The sequence below is a fragment of the Eurosta solidaginis genome, chromosome 1, assembly GCF_040869045.1.
Source record: "Eurosta solidaginis isolate ZX-2024a chromosome 1, ASM4086904v1, whole genome shotgun sequence".
NCBI classification, from domain to species: domain Eukaryota; kingdom Metazoa; phylum Arthropoda; class Insecta; order Diptera; family Tephritidae; genus Eurosta; species Eurosta solidaginis.
This window is the reverse complement of record NC_090319.1, coordinates 115,558,994-115,583,674: the sequence shown is the minus strand read 5'-3', so window position 1 is coordinate 115,583,674 and position 24,681 is coordinate 115,558,994. Positions and strand designations below refer to the sequence as shown.

The 24,681-nt window shown below is 34.8% G+C and overlaps 1 protein-coding gene across 6 annotated transcripts in view; it reads left to right on the top strand.

Annotated features, from left to right (window-relative positions):
* LOC137236741 (uncharacterized) overlaps positions 1–24,681 on the top strand; it is a 208,403-nt gene that overhangs the window by 80,488 nt on the left and 103,234 nt on the right. For 5 of the 6 annotated variants that reach the window (XM_067759714.1, XM_067759711.1, XM_067759708.1 and 2 more), the window contains one exon: positions 24,472–24,560. In XM_067759714.1, the coding sequence (XP_067615815.1) occupies positions 24,497–24,560 (64 nt within the window). In that variant the 5' untranslated portion in view covers positions 24,472–24,496. Of the gene's footprint in view, positions 1–1,752; positions 1,813–24,471; positions 24,561–24,681 lie in introns of those variants that run through there. The other variant, XM_067759712.1, reaches the window with a different exon arrangement.

The window sequence follows — 24,681 nt, the reverse complement described above, 5'->3', positions numbered from 1 at the left end:
CCATTTTCACTCAAACTATAACTATGCAACTGCCAATTTATTTCTAAAAATTAAAATAAGTTATGGATATAACGAGTACTATTTGCTGCTATTTCACATGTGTCATTTACCAATCCACCATTTCAGATATAAAAAATGAGTTTTGATCATGGATCATAAAACGTAATACTCCAACGGGCCCAGCTTTAATCTGTATGTCGTGTATTTTGTTAAATTAATATCATTACTTTTAACTTGTTTAAACGAGCTCTGATAAAGTGATAACATTGAAGATAAAATGCTTCTAATAGGCCTCTTAATAAAATATCACATGTATGTAAATAACAGCAATTTTTATATTCAACCATAAATTTATCTGAAAATGAGCCTCAAAAGACATTTACTCTAACACTTGAACTTAATTTAGAGCTACATAATTTGTAATATTAAAATAATATTACTTATTTTGCTATGGAATTTATTGAAACGTAAAACTAAATGTTGACCTCCTAACCTAGTTATGCCAGAAGTACACCTAACCAACAGCAAGGAAAATTCGCACTGCAAAGCTCGGAAACTACTCAAGCGATTTTGATCAAATTCGGTAGGCGCCAGCAATTTGGGCCAACTAACATTACTGAATAATTTATTACTTTTAATTTTTTTTGTTCTATCACCATTGTGATAGCCAAATGATGAGTTTGGGGCTTAGTAGCACTCGAAATATACAACCATCTGTACAACCAACTTTGCCAGTTGACTAACAATTTTTCTTCTTCCATTAAACAATTGCTTTAATTACAAAAATTTACATCATAACAATAGTGACTAATAATCTAATAATCTAATATAAACGGAAACTTTTCTTATATGCAGTTCTAAAGATCATATAATTTTATATAAACAATTCAAATTTTAATATGGAAACGATTACCGCTGTTTTTTTGAAATTTTTTTCCGATGAAAATACGACTCCCCTTGCGAATAAGTATGCATATTTAAAGCTGATTTCATTGCAGAATAAATAGTGCAACAGTGCATTTTCATCTTTATGAAATTTTCTAAAATGGACGCAAACCCAAAGAAGTAAGAACAGGACTGTCTTAGGCTGCGCCTTTCTAAATGAAGCTGAACAATAATTTGATAAAAATTTAAAAAAATCATATAACCTGAACTATCACTTGTATGGGATATATATTGTATATTTGACCTATCTTGACAAGGTTTTCAGACAAAAATGTATAGTATATATTAACTTGGGTCGATTTGTATGGACGAAAGTCAACCAATATCGCGCCATCGATTTTTCGGTAGGATTTGGGCTCAAGAAAAAAATCTCCACTATGCGTACCCAAAAAAATAATTTTCGAACCTGCGAAAAAAGTAATGGCGAAAGGGTAAATTTTTTCGACCAAAACACTCCCCAAAACCCAAAAAATACTTTTTTTTTTCAAAAAACTGTTGTAAAAACGTTGGCGATAACAGTTTTTTGACAAAAAAATATTTTTTGGGTTTTGGGGAGTGTTTTGGTCGAAAAATTGACCGTTTCGTCATTTTTTTTTCACAGGCTCGAAAATTATTTTTTTGGGTATGCGCAGTGGAACTTTTTTCCTGAGCCCAAATCCTATCGAAAAATCGATGGCGCGATATCGGTTAATAAATCGACCCAGTCTAGTGTATATACATATTTATTTATCTGGTCAAATTCCAAGCGTTTACCAGTTAAAATTAGGGAGAAATAGCGAAGACCCTCTTAACTGAACAGTCAGTTCCTTGGGATGTATCATATCGGGACGTAACCACACAAAGGGCTTAATCAACATAAACAAAATCGTGAGTAGACGCTTTTCTTGTATTAATATTGCGATTAATTTAAATAGTAACGTAAAAGTTGGTTTGTATATAAGACTATATAATTGTATTTCTTTAATAATGAGCGACAAATGCGCCGCTTACGCCCTTTTTGGTTTTCAAGAAAAAAAAAAGACTTCATTACTTGAAAGTGTCGGTTAAGCCAAAATAAAAAAATACATATTTGAAAATATTACAGTGTTTGTTGATGCATATTTTTATTCAGATGTCATGACGAAATTCATATCTATTCAGATTTAAAAATGCAGGCTGATTGACAAATATTTAAAATTTATAACTAAACTAAGTAATTTAAAACAAAAAAAAAAAGTAAGGAAGGATAATTTCGGGTGTAACCGAACATTACATACTCAGCTGAGAGCTTTGGAGACAAAATAAGGGAAAGCACCATGTAGGAAAATGAACCTAGGGTAACCCTGGAATGTATTTGTATGACATGGGTATCAAATGGAAGGTACTAAAGAGTATTTTAAAAGAAGTGGGCCATAGTTCTAAAGGTGGACCAGGGGTGACTCTAGAATGTGTTTGTACGATATGGGTATCAAATGATAGGTGATAATGAGAATTTTAAAAGGGAGTGGGCCTTAGTTCTATAGGTGGACGTCTTTTCGAGAATCGCCATAAAGGTGGACCAGGGGTGAATCTAGAATGTGTTTGCACGATATGGGTATCAAATGAAAGGTGTTAGTGAGCATTTTAAAAGGGAGTGGGCCTTAGGTCTATAGGTGGACGCCTTTTCGAGATATCGCCATAAGGGTGGGCCAGGGGTGACTCTAGAATGTGTTCGTACGATATGGGTATCAAATGAAAGGTGTTAATGAGTATTTTAAAAGAGAGTGGGCCTTAGTTCTATGGGTGGACGCCTTTTCGAGATATCGCCATAATGTTGGACCAGGGGTGACTCTAGAATGTGTTTGTACGATACGGGTATCAGATGAAAGGTGTTAATGAGTATTTTAAAAGGGAGTGATTCTTAGTTCCACAGGTGTACGCCGTTTCGAGACATCGCCATAAAGGTGGACCAGGGGTGACTCTAGAATGTGTTTATACGATATGCGTATGAAATGAATGATGTTAAATAGTATTTTAAAAGGGAGTAGGTCTTAGTTCTATATGTGGACGCTTTTTCCAGATATCGCCATATAGGTGGACCAGGGGTGACTCTAGAATGCGTGTGTACGATATAGGTATCAAAGGTGTTAAAAGGGAGAATGCCTTAGTTCTATAGGTGGACGTCTTTTCGAGATAACGCCATAAAGGTGGGCCAGGGTGAATTCTATAATATGTTTGTACGATATGGGTATCAAATAAAAGGTATTAATGAGGGTTTTAAAAGGGAGTGGCCCTTAGTTGTATATGTGAAGGCGTTTTCGAGATATCGAACAAAGTGTGGACCAGGGTGACCCAGAACATGATCTGTCGGGTACCGCTTATTTATTTATATATGTAATACCAGGAACAGTATTCCTGCCAAGATTCCAAGGCTTTTGATTTTGCCCTGCAGAACTTTTTCATTTTCTTCTACTTAATATGGTAGGTGTCACACCGATTTTACAAAGTTTTTCTAAAGATATTTTTTGCGTCAATAAGCCAACCAAATTACCATGTTTCATCCTTTTTCGTATTTGGTATAGAATTATGGCATTTTTTTCATTTTTGTGAATTTTCGATTTGTGGGCGGTTATAGTCGGATTTCAGCCATTTTTTGTACCAAGATAAAGTGAGTTCAGATAAGTTCGTGGACTAAGTTTGGTAAAGATATATTGGTTTTTTGCTCAAGTTATCGTGTTAGCGGCCGAGCGAAAGGACAGACGGTCGACTCTGTATAAAAACTGGGCGTGGCTTCAACCCATTTCGCCCATTTTCACAGAAAACAGTTACCGTCATAGAATCTGTGCCCCTACTAAATTTCAGAAGGATTGGTAAATGTTTGTTCGACTAATGGCATTAAAAGTATTATAGACAAAATGAAAAAGGGCGGAGCCACGCCCATTTTGAAATTTTCTTTTATTTTTGTATTTTGTTGCACCATATCATTACTGGAGTTGAATGTTGACATAATTTATATACAGTAAAGATATTAAATTTTTTTGTTAAAATTTGACTTAAAAAAAATATTTTTTTAAAGTGGGCGTGTTCTTCATCCGCTTTTTCTACTTTTCATTTAGCACATATATAGTAATAGTAGTAACGTTTCTGCCAAATTTCATCATGATATCATCAATGACTGCCAAATTACAGCTTGCAAAACTTTAAATTACCTTCTTTTAAAATTGGGCGGTGCCACGCCCATTGTCCAAAATTTTACTAATTTCCTATTCTGCGTCATAAGTTCAACTCACCTACCAAGTTTCACCGCTTTATCCGTCTTTGGAAATGAATTATCGCATTTTTTCGGGTTTTCGAAATTTTCGATATCGAAAAAGTGGGCGTGGTTATAGTCCGATATCGTTCATTTTAAATAGCGATCTGAGATGGGCGTCCAGGAACCTACACACAAAATTTCATCAATATAACTAAAAATTTACTCAAGTTATCGTGTTAATGGACAGACGGACGGACGGACATGGCTCAATCAAATTTTTTTCGATACTGATGACTTTGATATATGGAAGTCTATATCTATCTCGATTCCTTTATACCTGTACAACCAACGTTATCCAATCAAAGTTAATACACTCAACTGAGTATAACTATATAATTAAGGTACAAGCTAAGCACGTGGTCGTCTTCTACATCAGTATCTGGTAATGTATCTTTGTAAAAGAGTTGCCTTTTAAGTTGAGGTACTCTCTGCGGAAAATTTCGGGAATTATATTTTTATCACAAAGTGATTTTAAATCTGAATACTTTAACGACAAAATGAGATTGCAACGTATTGTTACGAATATTAGCAAAACTAAGGGGTGTTGCTATCTCTAAGCCGATGCTAAGCAGTGACGTGAATTCACATCAATAATTCAATCATTATGTATCTACATAAACGAAACAATAATTGCGTCTACACATATGTACCATGTACGTATACAAGCAGCGGAGAGTCAATGCACAAACACATGCATATATCTGAGATACTCCTGAAAGTATGCAATGAGAAGCTATAATATCGTGCAATTGTAGTTACACTGAGAAGTTTGAGAGCTGATGGACTAGAAGATTCTGGAAATGAAGCGCCCAGAAGATGCAACGTTGAAATCAGAGAGTATAAAAGGCAGCAAATGTAGAGGCGCTGGAATTCAGTTTGATTTGAGCTATCAATCAGTTTGGTTATTAAGCAAGCTATTCGTTGCACAGGTTTGGGTGTTATTGTGAAGTACTTTAATAAAGGCCATTTTGCATTATTACATATTGGAGTTATTTATTCAACAGTTTAGTGATTCGAACTTAGCAGAGGGGTGGCAGATAAGAAGATTTGCAAGTAAATTCGTTACAGTATTAAAGGATAGTTTCATTAAACGACAATAATATTTCCTGCATGAGTTCTCGCATTTGCAATTACAGTGTACCGTTTTATCGGAGCCCAGACATTTCTGTTGCGAGTAAACGACTGGATTGTGCTATGCATGGAATCAACGCTCATCGTTGTATTCCCTGGTAATAAATATTGTAACGAATTTTGGGAAATTCCGCTAATTTGAAACCTGCTAAAGTTCGAATCGCTACACTGTTGAATAAATCACTCCAATATTCTGTATTGAAAAATGGTCTTTATTAGACTACTTTGGGAGTAGTACAATTATACTTCACGATTATACTTCACTTCGCAACTGATAGCGTATTTAAATCAAACTGATTACTGATTGTTCAGCTTGCGCTGCCTTTATACTCTCCGTTGCTTCGTTAGCATATTTCTCCAAAGGTCTAGACGTTTCACCTTCTCGAACTCTTGTATCTACTGCTTGGTAGTTAGTTATATGAGTACATGCATATTTGTAGTTTATAGCCATATGCGTGTGTATGTGTGAGTAACTACTTCGGCTGATGACCACATCTGTATGTGTGAGATAGCTCTTCGTAGCCTTCTACATAAGTGTTGCTAGCTTAATGTGTACATGTGCATAAGACTGGCTGCTTCATGTTTTTGTTGTTGTGTGATTATTTACTGACAGTTTAGTGATGCTAATATTCGTCACAATATGTTATTTTTATTTTTGAATATTGTTTGACTGCTCAAGGAAGTATGCAAGTGTTGCGAGCATGGCTTTTTTTCTTCATGCGTAGAAGTCTCTTGGGTAGTGGTTTTGGAATACTACAACCTCGTTTCCCTACATAAGTATATTCTTCAATTCTTTCCTCTGAAGAATCGGTGTCGCGTTATGGAACTGATGCAACTTATTTGTAGTCTGCATTATAATCTTTATTATACAGTACCTGGGCAACCGAGCTTTGCTCGGCAATCTGCGAGTATGCCGCATAACATACTTTTTATACCTTTCATGAAAATGAAATGGTATATTAATTTCGTCACGAAACCCAAAATTGTAAGTCCTTAAAGGAAAATAGATAGACCCACCATTAAGTATACCGAAATAATCAGGTTGAAGAGCTGAGTTGATTTAGCCATGTCCGTCTGTCTGTCTGCCCGTCTGTCCGTCTGTCTGTTTGTATGCAAACTAGTCCCTCAATTTTTGAGATATCTTCATAAAATTTGGTGAGCGGGTGTATTTGGGTGTCCGATTAGACATTTGTCGGAACCGGCCGTATCGGACCACTATAGCATATATCCTCCATACAACCGATTTTTCAGAAAAAGAGGATTTTTTGTAATATCTTACTCAATTTAACAGATTGAAGCTTCAAACTTCACCATATAATTTCGTATATTACACATATTGTTGCCTGAAAAAATTGATGAGATCGGTCGTATATATAGTATATATCCCCCACAACCGATTGTTCAGATAAGAAACTTTTCGTAATTGCTGCCCTATTTTAAGAGCTAGAGGCTTCAAATTTCAACGAATGCTTATGTATATATCATATATTGTTGTCTGAAAAAATCATACAGATCAGTGGTATATATAGTATATATATGGTGGTATATATAGTATATATATATAGTATATATATATATTTTCGCAATTTTAGCCCCACTTTAGCAGCTAGAAGCTTCAATTTCACCGAATGCTTACGTATATGGCATATATTGTTGTCTGAAAAAATCATTGAGATCGGTGGTATACATAGTATATATCTTATATAACCGATTGTTCAGATAAGAAACTTTGCGCAATTTCTGCCCCATTTTAACAGCTAGAAGCTTCAAATTTCACCAAATGATTACGTATATAGCATATATTTTTGTCTGAAAAAATCATAGAGATCTTCATATAAAATGTCATTTTTGCTCCTTATTTACGGATAGAAGCTTCAAAATTCATCAAATTTCATCAAATAGTTACGTTTACGTCATATATTTTTGAAATTCGTGATTCGTAGTCATAGCTTTTACATTCAGACCACAAAAAACGTGAAGCTTTGCATCCTCACACAAAGTACCTACCTATTTTTATACCTTTCAAGAAAATGAAATGGTATATTAATTTCGTCACGAAACTCAAAATTGTAAGTCCTTAAACCCACCATTAAGTATACCGAAATAATCAGGTTGAAGAGCTGAGTTGATTTAGCCATGTCCGTCTGTTCGTCTGTCTGTTTGTATGCAAACTAGTCCCTCAATTTTTGAGCTATCTTCATAAAATTTGATGAGCGGGTGTATTTGGGTGTCCGATTAGACATTTGTCGGAACCGGCCGGATCGGACCCCTATAGCATATATCCTCCATACAACCGATTTTTCAGAAAAAGAGGATTTTTGTAATATCTTACTCAATTTAACAGATTGAAGCTTCAAACTTCACCATATAATTTCGTATATTACACACATTGTTGCCTGAAAAAATTGATGAGATCGGTCGTATATATAGTATATATCCCCCACAACCGATTGTTCAGATAAGAAACTTTCGTAATTGCTGCCCTATTTTAAGAGCTAGAGGCTTCAAATTTCAACGAATGCTTACGTATATATCATATATTGTTGTCTGAAAAAATCATAGAGATCGGTGGTATATATAGTATATATATGGTGTATATATAGTATATATATATAGTATATATATATATTTTCGCAATTTTAGCCCCATTTTAACAGCCAGAAGCTTCAAATTTCACCGAATACTTACGTATATGGCATATATTGTTGTCTGAAAAAATCATAGAGATCGGTTGTATATATAGTATATATCTCATACAACCGATTGTTCAGATAAGTAACTTTTCGCAATTTCTACCCCATTTTAACAGCTATAAGCTTCAAATTTCACCGATTGCTTACGTATATAGTATATATTGTTGTGTCAAAAAATCATAGAGATCGATGATATATATAATATATATATGCTGGTATATATAGTATGATGGTATATATAGTATATATATTTTTTTTGCGATTTTGGCCCCATTTTAACAGCTAGAATCTTCAAATTTCACCAAATGCTTACGTGTATAGCATATATTGATGTCTAAAAAAATCATTGAGGTCGGTGGTATATATAGTATATATCTCATACAACCGATTGTTCAGATAAGAAACTTTGCGTAATTTCTGCCCCATTTTAACAGCTAGAAGCTTCAAATTTCAACGAATGCTTATGTATATATCATATATTTTTGTCTGAAAAAATCATAGAGGTCGGTGGTATATATATTATATACTTCATATAAACTGTTATTTTTGCCCCTTTTTTACGGATAGAAGCTTCAAAATTCATCAAATTTCATCAAATAGTTACGTTTACGTCATATATTTTTGAAATTCGTGATTCGTAGTCATAGTTTTTACATTCAGACCACAAAAAACGTGAAGCTTTGCATCCTCACACAAAGTACCTACCTATTTTTTATTTTATATTTATCTTAAAATCGTTTAGATATGTTCAAATTTCACCAAATGTTTACGTGTATAGCATATATTGTTTTCTAAAAAAATCATAGAGACCGGTGGTATATATAATCTCATACAACCGATTGTTCAGATAAGAAACTTTGCGCAATTTTTTCCCCATTTTAACAGCTAGAAGCTTCAAATTTCACCAAATGCTTACGTGTATAGTATATATAGTTGTCTGAAAAAATCATTGAGATCGGTGGTATATATAGTATATATCTCATACAACCGATTGTTCAGATAAGACACTTTGCGAAATTTCTGCCCCATTTTAACAGCTAGAAGCTTCAAATTTCACCAAATGCTTACGTATATAGCATATATTGTTGTCTGAAAAATAATAAAAATCATAGAGATCGGTGGTACATATATTATATACCCCATATAAAATGTATTTTTTTGCCCCTTTTTACGGCTAGAATGTTCAAAATTCATAAACTTTCATCAAATAGTTACGTTTACGTCATATATTGTTGAAATACGTGATTCGTAGCCACGTGAGTCGTAGACGACAAAAAACCTGAAACTTTGCACCCTCACACAAAGTACCTACCTATATTTTATTTTATATTTATCTTAAAAATCGTTTAGGTATGTAGATTTGTTCACTATATATTTCTTATCTTATACATCCGATTATTCGGAGATTACGAATGGGATAAGATTATTGTTCAGCCCCATTTATGAAAGGTATGAAGTCTTCGGCACAGCCGAAGACAGTCCCGTCCTTACTTCTTTCTACATGTCATCATCGCCGAGTTATTAATTTCAAACATTTTTTTAGTTATGCACTATGAAAGTCTCACAATTTTATTACATTCCAAAATCGTGTAAATTTCACGAATGACAACTATCAGTTAGTTTAATTAAATGTCAATTTACTTCCCCAAGCGCCAAGTTGGCAAGTAGATAAACGGTTAGATGTTTTCAAATTGAATATATGCCTCTAGTGTTCAACGGTAGCAAATTACCATGGTGAGATATCTTTTTGCTATGGTGAGAAATCTTTCTAATAGTAATCTGTGAGAAATTGCAATTATTCATTTCATATTTGCCAAAAATATGCATTTAAATATATTTTGCTAGAATTTGCCACGGTGCCTTGATATTGCATTTCAATTTTATGAGCGTGTGTGAAATTAAGAAAATTAAGTCGAATCATGTGTAAGGTTTTTTCACGAATATTTTTAACTTTAATGTTCTCTTTTAAAGCTTTAATAGAATATGAGTAAGTAGAGTACTATTTTGTCTAACTACCCACACCCTAAATGGCAACCCTACTCAAAAATGTCCCTATTGTAATGCGGAATGAAATACCTTTCTTATCTTGTTTTGTACCTTTCGTTTGATACCCATATCGGCATACCCCACGCAATCTTTTTTTAATTTCGAATAGGTGACAACCTTTTGAAACATTCTGAGTGGCAACACCTAGGTAGAAAATATTAGAAGGTGATATATTATCTCTGTGCCAAATTTCATTTCAATCGGCTGAGCCGTTCCCGAGATCGTTCGCCTATATAAACATACAAATATACGAATACTATTTCGTCTAACTACCCCAACCCTAAATGACAACCCTACTCAAAAATATCCCTATTGTAAGATTTTTAACTTTAATGTTCTCTTTTAAAGCTTTAATAGAATATGAGTAAGTAGAGTACTATTTCGTCTAACTACCCACACCCTAAATGGCAACCCTACTCAAAAATGTCCCTATTGTAATGCGGAATGAAATACCTTTCTTATCTTGTTTTGTACCTTTCGTTTGATACCCATATCGGCATATCTCATGCAATTTTTTTTTAATTTCGAATAGGTGGCAACCATGTGAAACATTCTGAGTGACAACACCTAGGTAGAAAGTCTTAGAAGGTGATATATTATCTCTGTGCCAAATTTCATTTAAATCTGTTGAGCCGTTCCCGAGATCGTTCGGCTATACAAACATACAAATATACGAATATACAAGAATTGCTCGTTTAAAGTTATAAGATAAATCTTAACCTAAAAGATAACCACTTGTGCTTGCAAGAAATCCACATTTATTAAAATGACAACATTTTCTCAAAAAAAAAAGGCTTAACCTATATTGCGAGCACAAAAAAATATAAACAAAGTGTATTGTGAACAAAATTGCCTTATCTAAAACTTCGTATCTGTATATCGCAGGACTATGATTTTTTTGGAGCTGGTGCATATGGCAATGTTTTTTCGGTTTCCATTAAAAACAAAAAATCAAAAATAATGTCGGTAAAGACCTTTGTCCGGTTATGGCTCGATATATATGTGATCAATCTTGTTTTTTTTGAAGCAACGATGTATGTCATGCAAGCAGCCTGTGAAATTTCAAGCTTCTCTCTGTTCAAATGATGAAAGCCTTCTTATCTGAACAATCGGTTGTATGGGATATATATTATATATATGAGCGATGTTCACAATCTTTTCAGAAAACAATGTACGTCTTACATGTAAGCACCATATGAAATTTCAAGCGTAAGCTTCTAGCTATTAAAATAAGAAAGAAATGAGATGAGGTTGTATGGGAGGTATATGATATGGTGGTCCGATCCGGTTCTGACAAATGATTAATTGGACACCCAAATATACCCTCTCATAAAATTTCAACAAGATACTGGAAAATTGAGGGACTAGTTTGCATCAAACAGACAGACGGACAGACGGGTATGATCATTTCGGTATACTTACTGGTGGGTCTAACTCTTCTCCTTTAAGGACTTACTATTTTGAGGTTCGTGACAAACTTAATATACCATTTCATTTTCATATAACGGAAAGCTGCATGCCAGAACGGCAACGCAATTCCGTCGTTACCGTGACATGATATATAGACGGCCACTTAGCAAAACTTGAACGTCAGCAGAACGGTGTGAGTGCGAGGAGCTTCAGATGTTGACTGATACGAATAATACCTGGAAATTCTACAAAAAAAATTCGGCGGATGACTGGGTCAGCCTGTTGCAGGAATGAAAATGATGACCTCACTTACGTACACAGCTTACTTAAGTTGTGGAGGGAGCACTTCTCCTCATTGCTAGATAGCGAGGAAAAAGACGAACTCGATACCCACCAGCTCTGTCATGAATGGAAACGACCTCTTAGAGCAATTGGAAATCAAACGAGCCTACCATCTATCGTACCATTGCTTTAACCTAAGTCTAGCAGCATATGTCTAAACCTTGATGGTAAACTGTATAAGAACATACAATTGCTGGCATACATATATACATACATATTATTGGCCTTAACAAACGCACCGAAAGTTCTGCCTTCTTGATTGGATGAAAAAGCAAAAATGTGGGTCTTGCGGTGAACGTAGACAAGGCGAAGTACTGATATCACCAAGAAGGAGTCGGCGCATTGACTTCTTCTTAACTCGAGACTGTGAGGGAGTTCGTCTATATGGAAGCAAGCAATAACAGCGAAGCAAATTCAGTTTAGAGATCAGACTGAGAATAGATCTTGCTAATAGGCGCATCTTTGAATTGAGAAAGCAGTTAAATTAATGTTATTCGTATCCCACCTTGTGCTCGATAGCAGTACCAGGATCCAGGAAAGTAAACGATACCGAAAAAGTTTCGAGAAAAAGTACTCGATGTATAAACTTTTAGAATGGACTAAGACGCTACGACCAAAAAAGTATTTCTATTGACACCCTTATTTATTTGTAGATGAAGGGGGAGACCTCCACTGAGTTTATTGATGATAATGATCTTCTGCATTGTAGTGAAATAAAAGACATAAAATAAATTAATACATCTTAATATGCCCTGTAAACATAAATTATTACCTGTTTTGTATAGATTTTATTTTTAAATATAAATAATGCCATTAAGTCAAGTGCTAATTGAGTGGGACGCTAAGAAATACGATGTCGGAGCTATTACATATAAATACTGACCATGTCGACTTCCTCGTGTGCATACTTTCACACATCTACCAATATACCTTTCCCTCACATATGCCAATATATAAATGAACCCAAATGGTACTTGATATACAGCAATCAAGGAGCTGCTAAATTGCTTTGGACGCATGCTATATAGATATACGGCAATTCGGTCGTCACAACTTAATGTTAACGCGTAGCATTTATTTGTATACTCAGCTGAGCAGTGCTCACAGAGTATATTAACTTTGTTCGCATAACGGTAATCCGTAACGGCATAAACTAATAGAGATAGATATAAACTTCTATATATCAAAATGATCTGGGCAAAAAAAGAAATTCATTTAGCCATGCCCGTCCGTCCGTAAACACGATAACTTGAGGTATCTTGATAAAATTTTCTATGTAGGTTCCTGGGCACCCATCTCAGATCGCTGTTTAAAATGAACGAAATCGGACCATAACCACGCCCATTTTTTCGATATCGAAAATTTCGAAAAACCGAAAAAGTGCGATAATTCATTACCAAAGACGGCTAAAGCGATGAAATTTGGTAGGTGGGTTGACTTTATGACACAGAATTAAAAATTAGTAAAATTTTGGGCAATAGGCGTGGCACCGCCCACTTTTAAATGAAGGTAATTATGCAAGCTGTAATTTGGCAGTCGAGGTATCATGATGAAATTTGGCAGGAGCGTTACTCCTATTACTATATATGTGTGCTAAGGAAAAATTAGCAAAATCAGATAACGAACACGCCCACTTAAAAAAAAAATTTTTTTCTTAAAGTCAAATTTTAACAAAAAATTTAACATCTTTACAGTATATAAGTAAATTATGTCAACATTCAGCTCCAGTAATGATATGGTGCAACAAAATACAAAACTAAAAGAAAATTTCAAAATGGGCGGGCTCCGCCCTTTTTCATTTAATTCGTCTAGAATACTTTTAATGCCATAAATCGAACAAAAATTTACCAATCCTTTTGAAATTTGGTAGGGGCATAGATTTTATGACCTTAGCTGTTTTCTGTGAAAATGGGCGAAATCGGTTGAAGCCGCGCCCAGTTTTTATACACAGTCGTCCGTCTGTCCTTCTGCTCGGCCGTAACACGATAACTTGAGCAAAAATCGACATATCTTTACTAAACTTAGTCCACGTACTTATCTGAACTCACTTTATTTTGGTGTATGGCCGAAATACTACTATGACCACGCCCACTTTTTCGATATCGAAAATTACAAAAAATGCCATAATTATATACCAAATATGAAAAAAGAGATGAAACGTTGTAATTCGATTGGTTTATTGACGCAAAATATAACTTTAGAAAAAACTTTGTAAAATGGGTGTAACACCTACCATATTAAGTAGAAGAAAATGGCAAAAGTTCTGCAAGGCGAAACTTTGTAAAATGGGTGTGACACCTACCATATTAAGTAGAAGAAAATGACAAAAGTTCTGCAGGGCGAAATCAAACGCCCTTGGAATCTTGGCAGGAATACTGTTCCTGGTATTACATATATAAATAAATTAGCGGTACCCGACATATGATGTTCTGGGGCACCCTGGTCCACCTTTTGGTCGATATCTCGAAAACGCCTTCACATATACAACTAAGGGCCACTCCCTTTTAAAACCCTCATTAATACCTTTAATTTGATACCCATATCGTACAACCACATTCTGGAGCACCCCTGGTCCACCCTAATGGCGATGCCTCAAAAAGGCGTCCAACTATAGAACTAAGGCCCACTACGTTTTAAATAATCATTAACACCTTTCATTTAATACCCATATCGTACAAACAAATTCTAGTGTCACCTCTCGTCCACCTTTATGGCGATATCTCGAAAAGGCGTCCACCTATAGGACTATGGCCTACTCCCTTTTAAAATTCTCTTTAATACCTTCCATTTGAAACCCATGTCATACAAACACATTCCAGGGTTACCCTAGGTTAATTTTGTTAAATGGTGGTTTTCCCTTATTTTGTCTCCAAAGCTCTCAACTGAGTATGTAATGTTCGGTTACACCCGAACTTAGCCTTCCTTACTTGTTGTTATTATCTTAGACCAGCCAGCCTTCTTTTATGTTAATATATTTATTTTTACGAGATCGTTTGCTTCATTTTTATTTATGTTTTTATTTTAATGGTTTATACATATTTAGATCAGTCTAACCAAAGCTAAAGCGTTGGGTGAATGCCGCTGATAATTATTGGCAACAACAAAAGTAGCAAAAAACAAGTAAGGAAGGTTAAGTTCGGGTGTAACCGAACATTACATACTCAGTTGAGAGCTATGGTGACAACATAAGGGAAAATAACCATGTAGGAAAATGAACCGAGGGAAACCCTGGAATGTGTTTGTATGACATGTGTATCAAATGAAAGGCATTAAAGAGTATTTTATGAGGGAGTGGGCCATAGTTCTATAGGTGGACGCCATTTAGGGATATAGCCATAAAGGTGGATCAGGGTTGACTCTAGAATGCGTTTCTACGATATGGGTATCAAATGAAAGGTGTTAATGAGCATTTTAAAAGGGAGTAATCCTTAGTTCCATAGGTGGACGCCGTTTCGAGATATCGCCATAAAGGTGGACCAGGGGTGACCCTAGAATTTGTTTGCACAATATGGGCATCAAACGAAAGGTGTTAATGAGTATTTTAAAAGGGAGTGGGCCTTAGTTCTATAGGTGGACGCCGTTTCGAGATATCGCCATAAAGGTGGGCCAGGGGTGACTCTAGAATTCGTTTGTGCAATATGGGTATCAAACGAAAGGAGTTAATGAGTATTTTAAGAGGGAGTGGGCCTTAGTTCTATAGGTGGACGCATTTTCGACGTATCGCAATAAAGGTGGACCAGGGGTGACTCTAGATTTTGTTTGTACGATATGGGTATCAAATGAAAGGTGTTAATGAGAATTTTTAAAAGGGAGTGGGCGTTCGTTTTATAGGTGTTCGCCTTTTCGAGATATCGCCATAAAGGTGGACCAGGGGTGACTTTAGAATTTGTTTGTATGATATGGGTATCAAATGAAAGGTGTTAATGATTATTTTAAAAGGGCGTGTGGCTTAGTTCTATAGGTGGACCCCTTTTCGAGATATCGCCATAAAGGTGGACCAGGGGTGACTCTAGAATTCGTTTGTGCAATATGGGTATCAAACGAAAGGATTTAATGCGTATTTTAAGAGGGAGTGGGCCTTAGTTCTATAGGTGGACGCCTTTTCGAGATATCGCCATAAAGATGGACCAGGTGTGACTCTAGAATTCGTTTGTACGATATGGGTATCAAATGAAAGGTGTTAATGAGTATTTTAAAAGGGAGTAATCCTTAGTTCCATAGGTGGACGCCGTTTCGAGATATCGCCACAAAGGTGGGCCAGGGGTGACTCTAGAATTCGTTTGTGCAATATGGGTATCAAACGAAAGGAGTTAATGCGTATTTTAAGAGGGAGTGGGCCTTTCTGGACCAGGGGTGACTCTAGACTTTGTTTGTACGATATGGGTATCAAATGAAAGGTGTTAATGAGTATTTTTAAAAGGGAGTGGGCCTTCGTTCTATAGGTGTTCGCCTTTTCGAAATATCGCCATAAAGGTGGACCAGGGGTGACTCTAGAATGAGTTTGTACGATATGGGTATCAAATTAAAGGTATTAATGAGAGTTTTAAAAGTTAGTTGTATATGTGAAGGCGTTTTCCAGATATCGACCAAAATGTGGACCATGGTGACCCAGAACATCATCTGTTGGATACCGCTAATTTATTTATATATGTAATACCTGCCAAGATTTTAAGGGTTTTTTATTTCGCCCTGCAGAACTTTTTCATTTTCTTCTACTTATTATGGTAGGTGTCACAACCATTTTATAAAGTTTTTTCTAAAGTTATATTTCGCGTCAATAAAACAATCCAATTACCTTACCATATTTCATCCCTTTTTTCGTATTTGGTATAGAATTATGGCATTTTTTCATTTTTTGTAATTTTCGATATCGAAAAAGTGGGCGTGGTCATAGTAGGATTTCGTTCATTTTTCATACCAAGATAAAGTGAGTTCAGATAAGTACGTGAACTGAGTTTAGTAAAGATATATCGATTTTTGCTCAAGTTATCGTGTTAACGGCCATGCGGAAGGACAGACGGACGACTGTGTATAAAAACTGGGCGTGACATCAACCGATTTCGCCCATTTTCGCAGAAAACAGTTAACGCCATAAAATCTATGCCACTACCAAATTTCAAAAGGATTGGTTAATTTTTGTTCGACTTATGGCGTTAAAAGTATCCTAGACAAATTAAATGAAAAAGGGCGGAGCCACGCCCATTTTTAAATTTTCTTTTATTTTTGTATTTTGTTGCACCATATCATTACTGGAATTGAATCTTGACATAATTTACTTATATACTGTAAAGATATTAAATTTTTTGTTAAAATTTTACTTTAAAAAAAAATTTTTTTTAAAGTGGGCGTGGTCCTTCTCCGATTTTGCTAATTTTTATTAAGCGTACATATAGTAATAAGAGTAACGTCCCTGCCAAATTTCATCATGATATCTTCAACGACTGCCAAATTAAAGCTTGCAAAAATTTTAAATTACCTTCTTTTAAAAGTGGGCGGTGCCACGCCCATTGTCCAAAATTTTACTAATTTTCTATTTTCCGTCATAAGTTCAACTCATCTACCAAGTTTCGTCGCTTTATCGGTCTTTTGTAATGAATTATCGCACTTTTTAGGTTTTTCGAAATTTTCGATATCGAAAAAGTGGGCGTGGTTATAGTCCGATATCGTTCATTTTAAATAGCGATCTGAGATGAGTGCTCAGGAACCTACGTACCAAATTTCATCAAGATTTCAAAATTTACTCAAGTTATCGTGTTAACGGACGGACGGACGGAAGGACGGACGGACGGACGGACGGACGGACATGGCTCAATCAAATTTTTTTTCGATCCTGATTATTTTGATATATGAAAGTCTATATCTATCCCGATTCCTTTATATATGTACAACCAACCGTTATCCAATCAAACTTAATATACTCTGTGAGCTCTGCTCAACTGAGTATAAAAAAAACAACAATACAAATTTTGAAACAATAACAAACTACTTTGGATAAAAAAACACAACTATTTTCCAATCCGACAATGCGAAAGTTATTTAGTTTACTTAAAGAATCCGCTGGAGAATGGTGAATTTCGTTTTATAACATTTACCAAATTATGTAAATAGTCGGTTTCTAGAGAGTGCAAACAACAAAAAAATACGGGAGTTACTTCAGAAAGTAAATCGTTATGTGAACTTACTTTTATCCAATAGATAAAGAAATGAAACCTTTATTTGCCGGAGTTATGTTGGTCCGTAACAGTCACTGGGATCACTTCAAAAACAGAAGGCAATAATAATATTATTACACCTATACTTTCAAATATATCTGTGCACTAATAACCGAAAGTAGCGATGTAGGGGTATTAGATATTTGAATATGATAAATATAATAAGTATTATATCTTAAGATAATGTTATTCAAAAGTAGTGCGCTTGAGATTAATATTTAAAAAAAATAAAATTTAATGGTAGACAGTACATACACCAAGTAATAATAAATACTTTTTAATTGCGGCAGAAGTCCACTAAAAAATGTTTTTCCTGCTATTAATTGTAGTGCAGATACTGTTCTTACGTATCAAAATGAGTGTTAAAAAAATTCAAAACCAACTGAATCTTTGTCATTTCTAAAATACGCCATAAAACCAGGCGCCAAATTTTTGAGCTAAAAATAGTTTGCTATATGAATGTTTATATTTTTTTACCCAGAATGGGTTTTATAACTAGTTTTCTAAAAATTTTTATTTTTATATCGGTTTCCGATAAACGTAACTGATATTCAGCAACGAATTGTTAGTTTCATTTCCATTCAAATCTCTAATATTCATATTTTATACCAGTGTAAAGGGACATTCATATGGCTGAGTGGATAAAGGTATTTGCATTTACAATAGTATAAAGTATGAATGTCGGAGATTTCGAGAATACACAGCTCCCGAGAAGCTAGCTGATGAGTAAGTAAAATTGGGAAACATGTACTTGTAACCATCGTCGTATGTAAACTTTGTAATTTTTCTTTAATGTTAATAGCAAAATGTAATTACTATCGTAACCTTATCTACATATTTATTTTGCTTCGTTGATTTTCCCACAGGATGGATAATTGATGTATATTTGAACGATTTTCCGTCATCCCTTGTCAAAATTGTTTTCGAGACATACCGGTTTCGGCGATTTGCCATCATCAGTGTCGATTTCGAACGTAAATGACGGAAAATCGTTCCAATATGCATAAATCTTGTATCTACATATATTAACAAGTTATAATGTGTATATAACGAAAAATAAATTATACGAGTAGCGTCGTGGTTCAACCTTACCTTAACAAAAAATGTTCATATCACTTGGTGGTAAAACGCCAATATTTATATATTTTTTGCTTTGGAACGCGCCATCATTCTCAAAAGCTTCGGAGCCAAAAAAATACAGAAATATTGACATTGCCCCACAAAGTGATAGTGAAGTAATTTGACTGCTTAAAGAAAAATTTCTGTTGAAGTTTATGACCTGCTGCCTAAAGTTTCAGTAATGTAATTACTTTCTTCCTTAACTGGTTATTAACATCACTTGAAGGGTAATAGCGATAAACGTTGTAAGCGCCAATTATAGTTTTTCAGGAAAGCAAAAAGAATCATTTGTTATGGAATGGATAGACACTGCTTTTTTGAATGAGGGCAGTAATAACAGTTAAGTGCAAGACGTTATCGCATGCAGAATTTTGGATTAAAGTTTTTGGCGAGGTTTTTGGCTCCTAACTCAAGAATTGAGGGTATATTGGAAATTATAAGTTCGTGGGAATTATGTGTTCGACTAGACCTACAAACTGCGGTACATATCGCCAAGTGTATATTTTCACTGTCAAACAATGCAATTGATGTTATATGACAATGCAACAAAATGCAGTTTTCTCAAAATTCTCTCGGGGAATTTTCGTCAAATTTTACTGCTGAGCATATTTTAGCCCACAAAACAGGAATCCGAAAAAAATCTGAGGTGGTCTGACTTCGAAGAAAAACATAGTTCAGGCACACCGTGAAGGTTTATTTCACATGGCCTAAAGGCATATGGTGGCCGCCGTGGTATGATGGTAGCGTGCTCCGCCTACCACACCGAAAATTCTGGGTTCTCGCCCAGGAAAAAGCAACACCAAAAACTTTAGAAACAGGTTTTTCCATTAGAAGAAAATTTTTTTAAGCGGGGTCGCCCCTCGGCAGTGTTTGGCAAGCACACCGAGTGTATTTCTGCCAGTGAAAACTCATCTGCCTGCAGATGCCCTTCGGAATCGGCATTAAACAAGGGACCTACGTTGGACGCATCATATTTCTATTGGTAGTCATAAGTAAAACCAACTGAACCTTAATCAGGTTATGCTACGCCTCACATTTTTAGAAATTTCACGCACACAACGCTTTTATTTAATTGTCTGATCAACGCCCTAGATTGATAAGGAGTGTGATGACTTGTACCTACGACCTACCTAATTATTTTCTAGCTTTTCGTATTATTATTATTTCATGTAAGTATTGTTTTCAATAAACCGTTTATCTTAAAAATTTTTTTTAATTATTTCATTATTGATGCAATCTGAATATATGGGCAATTCCCAAAAACTTTTACTTTTTTGGATACTCGGGTTTTACACACGGGCAAAAAACTTAAGGACAGAAAAAAGTACAAGGACATTAAGAATGACCTTTTGACTATCCGATCTGATGATTTGAAAAATCAAGAAAGTTGATAGTAAGTTTTTACAGAACTTCGATATGTAAAAAACTTCGATTTTTACACTTTTTCAAGCGATACCCTTGATTTTTTTTTTGAATTTTTTCGATAAAATTTTGCGGCATCGCTGAAACGCTATGGAATTTAAACTGAATGTTGTTTTTTAGATGGAGATTCTAAAAGTATGAGCCAAATTAATGCGCCCCTGCAATACTCAAAACTATTATCAATCAAAGTAGCGATACTTTTTTTTTGTCATTTTCAATATTGACAGTATTGAGTATTGAAATTTGTATTATGCGCGATAATAGCTTATCAGGGACTAAAAATACCTGGGGCTTCAAATTCGATGTACACTCAGAGAAAAAATCGTTCTAAAACGATCGAAACAAGTTCAAAATTAAGAACATTCGTTGACAAAAGTCTGTTAAGTACGTTTTTTCTTAACTCGTGACCGATGGGCTTGTTTTAAGAACAGTTTTTCTAAGAACATCTTTCGTATTTTATGACCAGGTTGGTATTGATATGTGAACCTTCTGTGCTCATTTCAAGTACTACTTGGACTTGATTTAAGATTTTTCTCTCTCACGCTTTGAGAACGATTTTTGGTCAATTTAACATTTTTCGGTCTCGAATCAATAACGGTTTGTGCTTGAGAGGGAAGGTAATTTTTTCAATTAGAACCCATTTATTTATTTTTTTTTTAATAACAATTTTTTGGCCATTAATAAAAAATATTAATAACAAAAAAACTATTATTAAAATCAAAAAATGCATAATATGAATTTTTTCATGTATTTCTCTTATTGAGAAATTTTTCTTTTTATTGATGCAATCTGAGTATATACTTACAAGATTTCATAACAATTTTGAAAATTACCTGTGCATATTTGAATGGAACTGAACGAAAAATAAGAATTAAAATAAATAGAACATAAAAAAATTGTCTTAAAAACTTCAGAGTTTGACGGTGATCGAACTCCCGACACACGATCGCAACCGCAAGATCATAGCCGGTGGGCCACTACAACTGCTTGATAACTTGTGCCAAATGTTGTACATATTTATCACTGTTGTGCGCATGAATTGTACCGTTTCTTTTTTTTTGAATTTCATTTGAGAACATCGTTCTTATTAATGGAACATTTGTTCATATTTTAAGACCAACCATTCTCTTTTCAAGAAAATGGTGTCAGCTCAAGAACAAGGTTGTTGTTTTAAGAACAGGTCTTTCGTATTTCAAGAACAAAAAAGTAAGAACTTGAAAAGCTTGAATTGAGTCCGGTGGTGCTGGATTTTAGAGCGGCGTTTTTCTCTGAGTGTACTTGTGTTATGGCTTACTCCTTATAATGCTCCTTATTTTTCTGCACTTATGTCATCAGGTCTAAGGTTTATCTGAAAGATAACGGTATGATAAAGCTTATAGCCCATATTAAATAAGGCTCACATAAGAAATTATTATAATCCGTCAGGTGGTTTATAATCACCTTATTATAAGGTTTATGAACCAAATAAAATATTGCTTACATAAGGCCTTATTATAAGATACTACTTGCTATTGTAGGATTTTTATTTGAGGCTTATAACCCACTAAGGATCAGGTTTAAATGAGGTGTAATAAGATAATACATCGATTACAATAACCTGATTATAAGGTTTATCGACCAAGTAGAATAAGGAATAGTATGCCACATTTTAAAATTATTATATATCTAATTGCACGTACAAATCAAATGAGGCTTGCATAGCCAAACAAAAAACATTATTTAAATGTAGATTGGTAATATTTCGTAGAAGATTCAGTTTTAGTTCCTACGTTGAAGTTGCAGCACAAGTAATTTTAAAAATACTTTTATAAAGTTTTTTTAAGCGGGGTCACTCCTCGGCAGTAGTTCAGCCCAGGAAGTATATATCAGCTATGAAAATATTCTCTTCAAAAATTCATTTGACAGATGTCGTTTGGTGTCTGCATACAACACGTAGCTTCCGGCAGTGTGAAGGAAAGCAGTTTTTTAGAAGGAGAAAAGTAAATTTGCTTATTGAAATGAGTTTTATTGGCGTTCTAATTTTTTAAATTTAAAAAAATCCATATTGCGAGAATTTATTGACTATAGTTGGGTTTTATTTATCACTAGACTAAACCCGCGGCTACACGAACAGACATTGAATTGTATAGATAGGAGAGGATATATCTCGTTTAAGTTTAGACAACGTTTAATTTTTATTTTCCTTTGGGATACGGCTTATTTTTAGCGCAAATTGGCCTAATAAGACATTGTCATAAGGTGTACGATGTACTTTGTTTACCTTATTCTAAGGTTTATCTATCAGGAGTGAAACCAGTACTCCTTAATGCTTACAACTGCTCATGCCAATTTTAGGTGGGTATGTTGAAGAAATTTCGTTTGAATCCTTCAGGTCTCGTAAAACGAGCTTATATGGACTTATTCGGTTCCTCATATGGAACCAATAACAAACCTTGGATACCAAGTTTCGTATGTAAAAGTTGTGTTGGGTCATTGCGCTTATAAAATACAAAATACCTAATTTCAAGTACCAAACTTCTGTGATATGGTGTGAACCGGTGGACCATCACAGCGACTTATATCTGTGTGGTAAACATAACTGGTGGCCACCGTGGTGTGATGGTAGCGTGGTCCGCCTACCACACCGTATGCCCTGGGTTCAAAGCACGGGCAAATCAACATCAAAATTTTAGAAATAAGAAATTAGAAGAACATTTTTCTAAGTTGGGTCGCCCCTCGGCAGTTTTTGGCAAGCGCTCCGAGTGTATTTCTGCCATGAAAAGCTCTCAGTGGAAACTTATCTGCCTTGCAGATGCCGTTCGGAGTCGGCATAAAACATGTTGTAGGGAAAATCAAGAGGAGCACGACGCAAATAGGAAGAGAAGCTCGGCCTTAGATCTCTTCGGAGGCTTTCGCGCCTTACATTTATTTATTTTATTAAACATAACTGGAGTAAATTGCAGAAATCACTCTAAATGGATTTATCTCAACCTACTGTCTGCTGTTCGACCACTCCTTAGCTAAACATTGCTCAGTACTTAACCCCAGTACATCCTGGCATCATTCAGAGAGTTTCAAATACATTTTTAAATCGTTTCCGAAACTGAGATCTTCGATGGCCTACAGATTAGAAAACTAATTAAAGTTCGCTAGCCGCATAAAAGCACCTGAAAAATCTGCATGGGACGAGTTCGTTTGGGTTGTAAAAAACTTTTTAGATAACGGGAAGTTATCCAACTTCTCTACACTTTCAACTCATGCTACACTTTCAACATTTTGTTGTAAGCATGAGTATCAAGCTGCACTTTTTTCATAGCCACCTAGACCGTTTTCCTTAAAATTAAGGCGATTTCAGCGAAGAGCAGGGCGACCACATTTGTAGCTGACTACTGCTGGAGCATTCAAAGTATGGCTCCTGAATCAACTCATAAAAGGCAATTTAACTGACTATAATTTATAAGAGTTAAGTTTATTTATTAAAAAAAACATTTATTTATTAAAAATTTTACTATTAAATATTTCGGAAGCTAGAGCTTCTAGGAAAAACCCGCTTTTACATTTGAAATTATTTTAAAATGTACTTTAAGAATCGTGCACAAAATTAATCCATTTTTATATATGCCGATTTTTATTCATTGACAAAGTACCACCTCCAGGGTGTCATCTCTAATTGCAAGCATGAAATAGAAGAGAAATGTTCCAATTTGACAGCTAGTAATCTAGTTCCTAGGGATAGGAGAAAGTAGAGATTACCCCAGTCTACATCTAGAAAAAAGTTAAGGTATTGCGTTTTTTGCTTGTAACTCCTCATATATTCTAAGTATCTAAACTTATTAATACATTCAAAGCATACTATTACATTCAAATTCTTAATGCCTACTTTTTATATACTTACTCGCAGATTGGACCGAAAGTCATCACGTGGCATGATCTATGAGAATGAGGAACTAAGGCTGCGAACTATAAATATAAATGCTGAGGTTGAAAGAGGTAAATACTGCACAAATACATTAGACAAACTGCATTTCAGTGTCTAAAAAGAACAGAAGTATTACAAAAATATTGATATATGACAAAATGTATACACAAGATAGTAAAAAAGAACACCCAC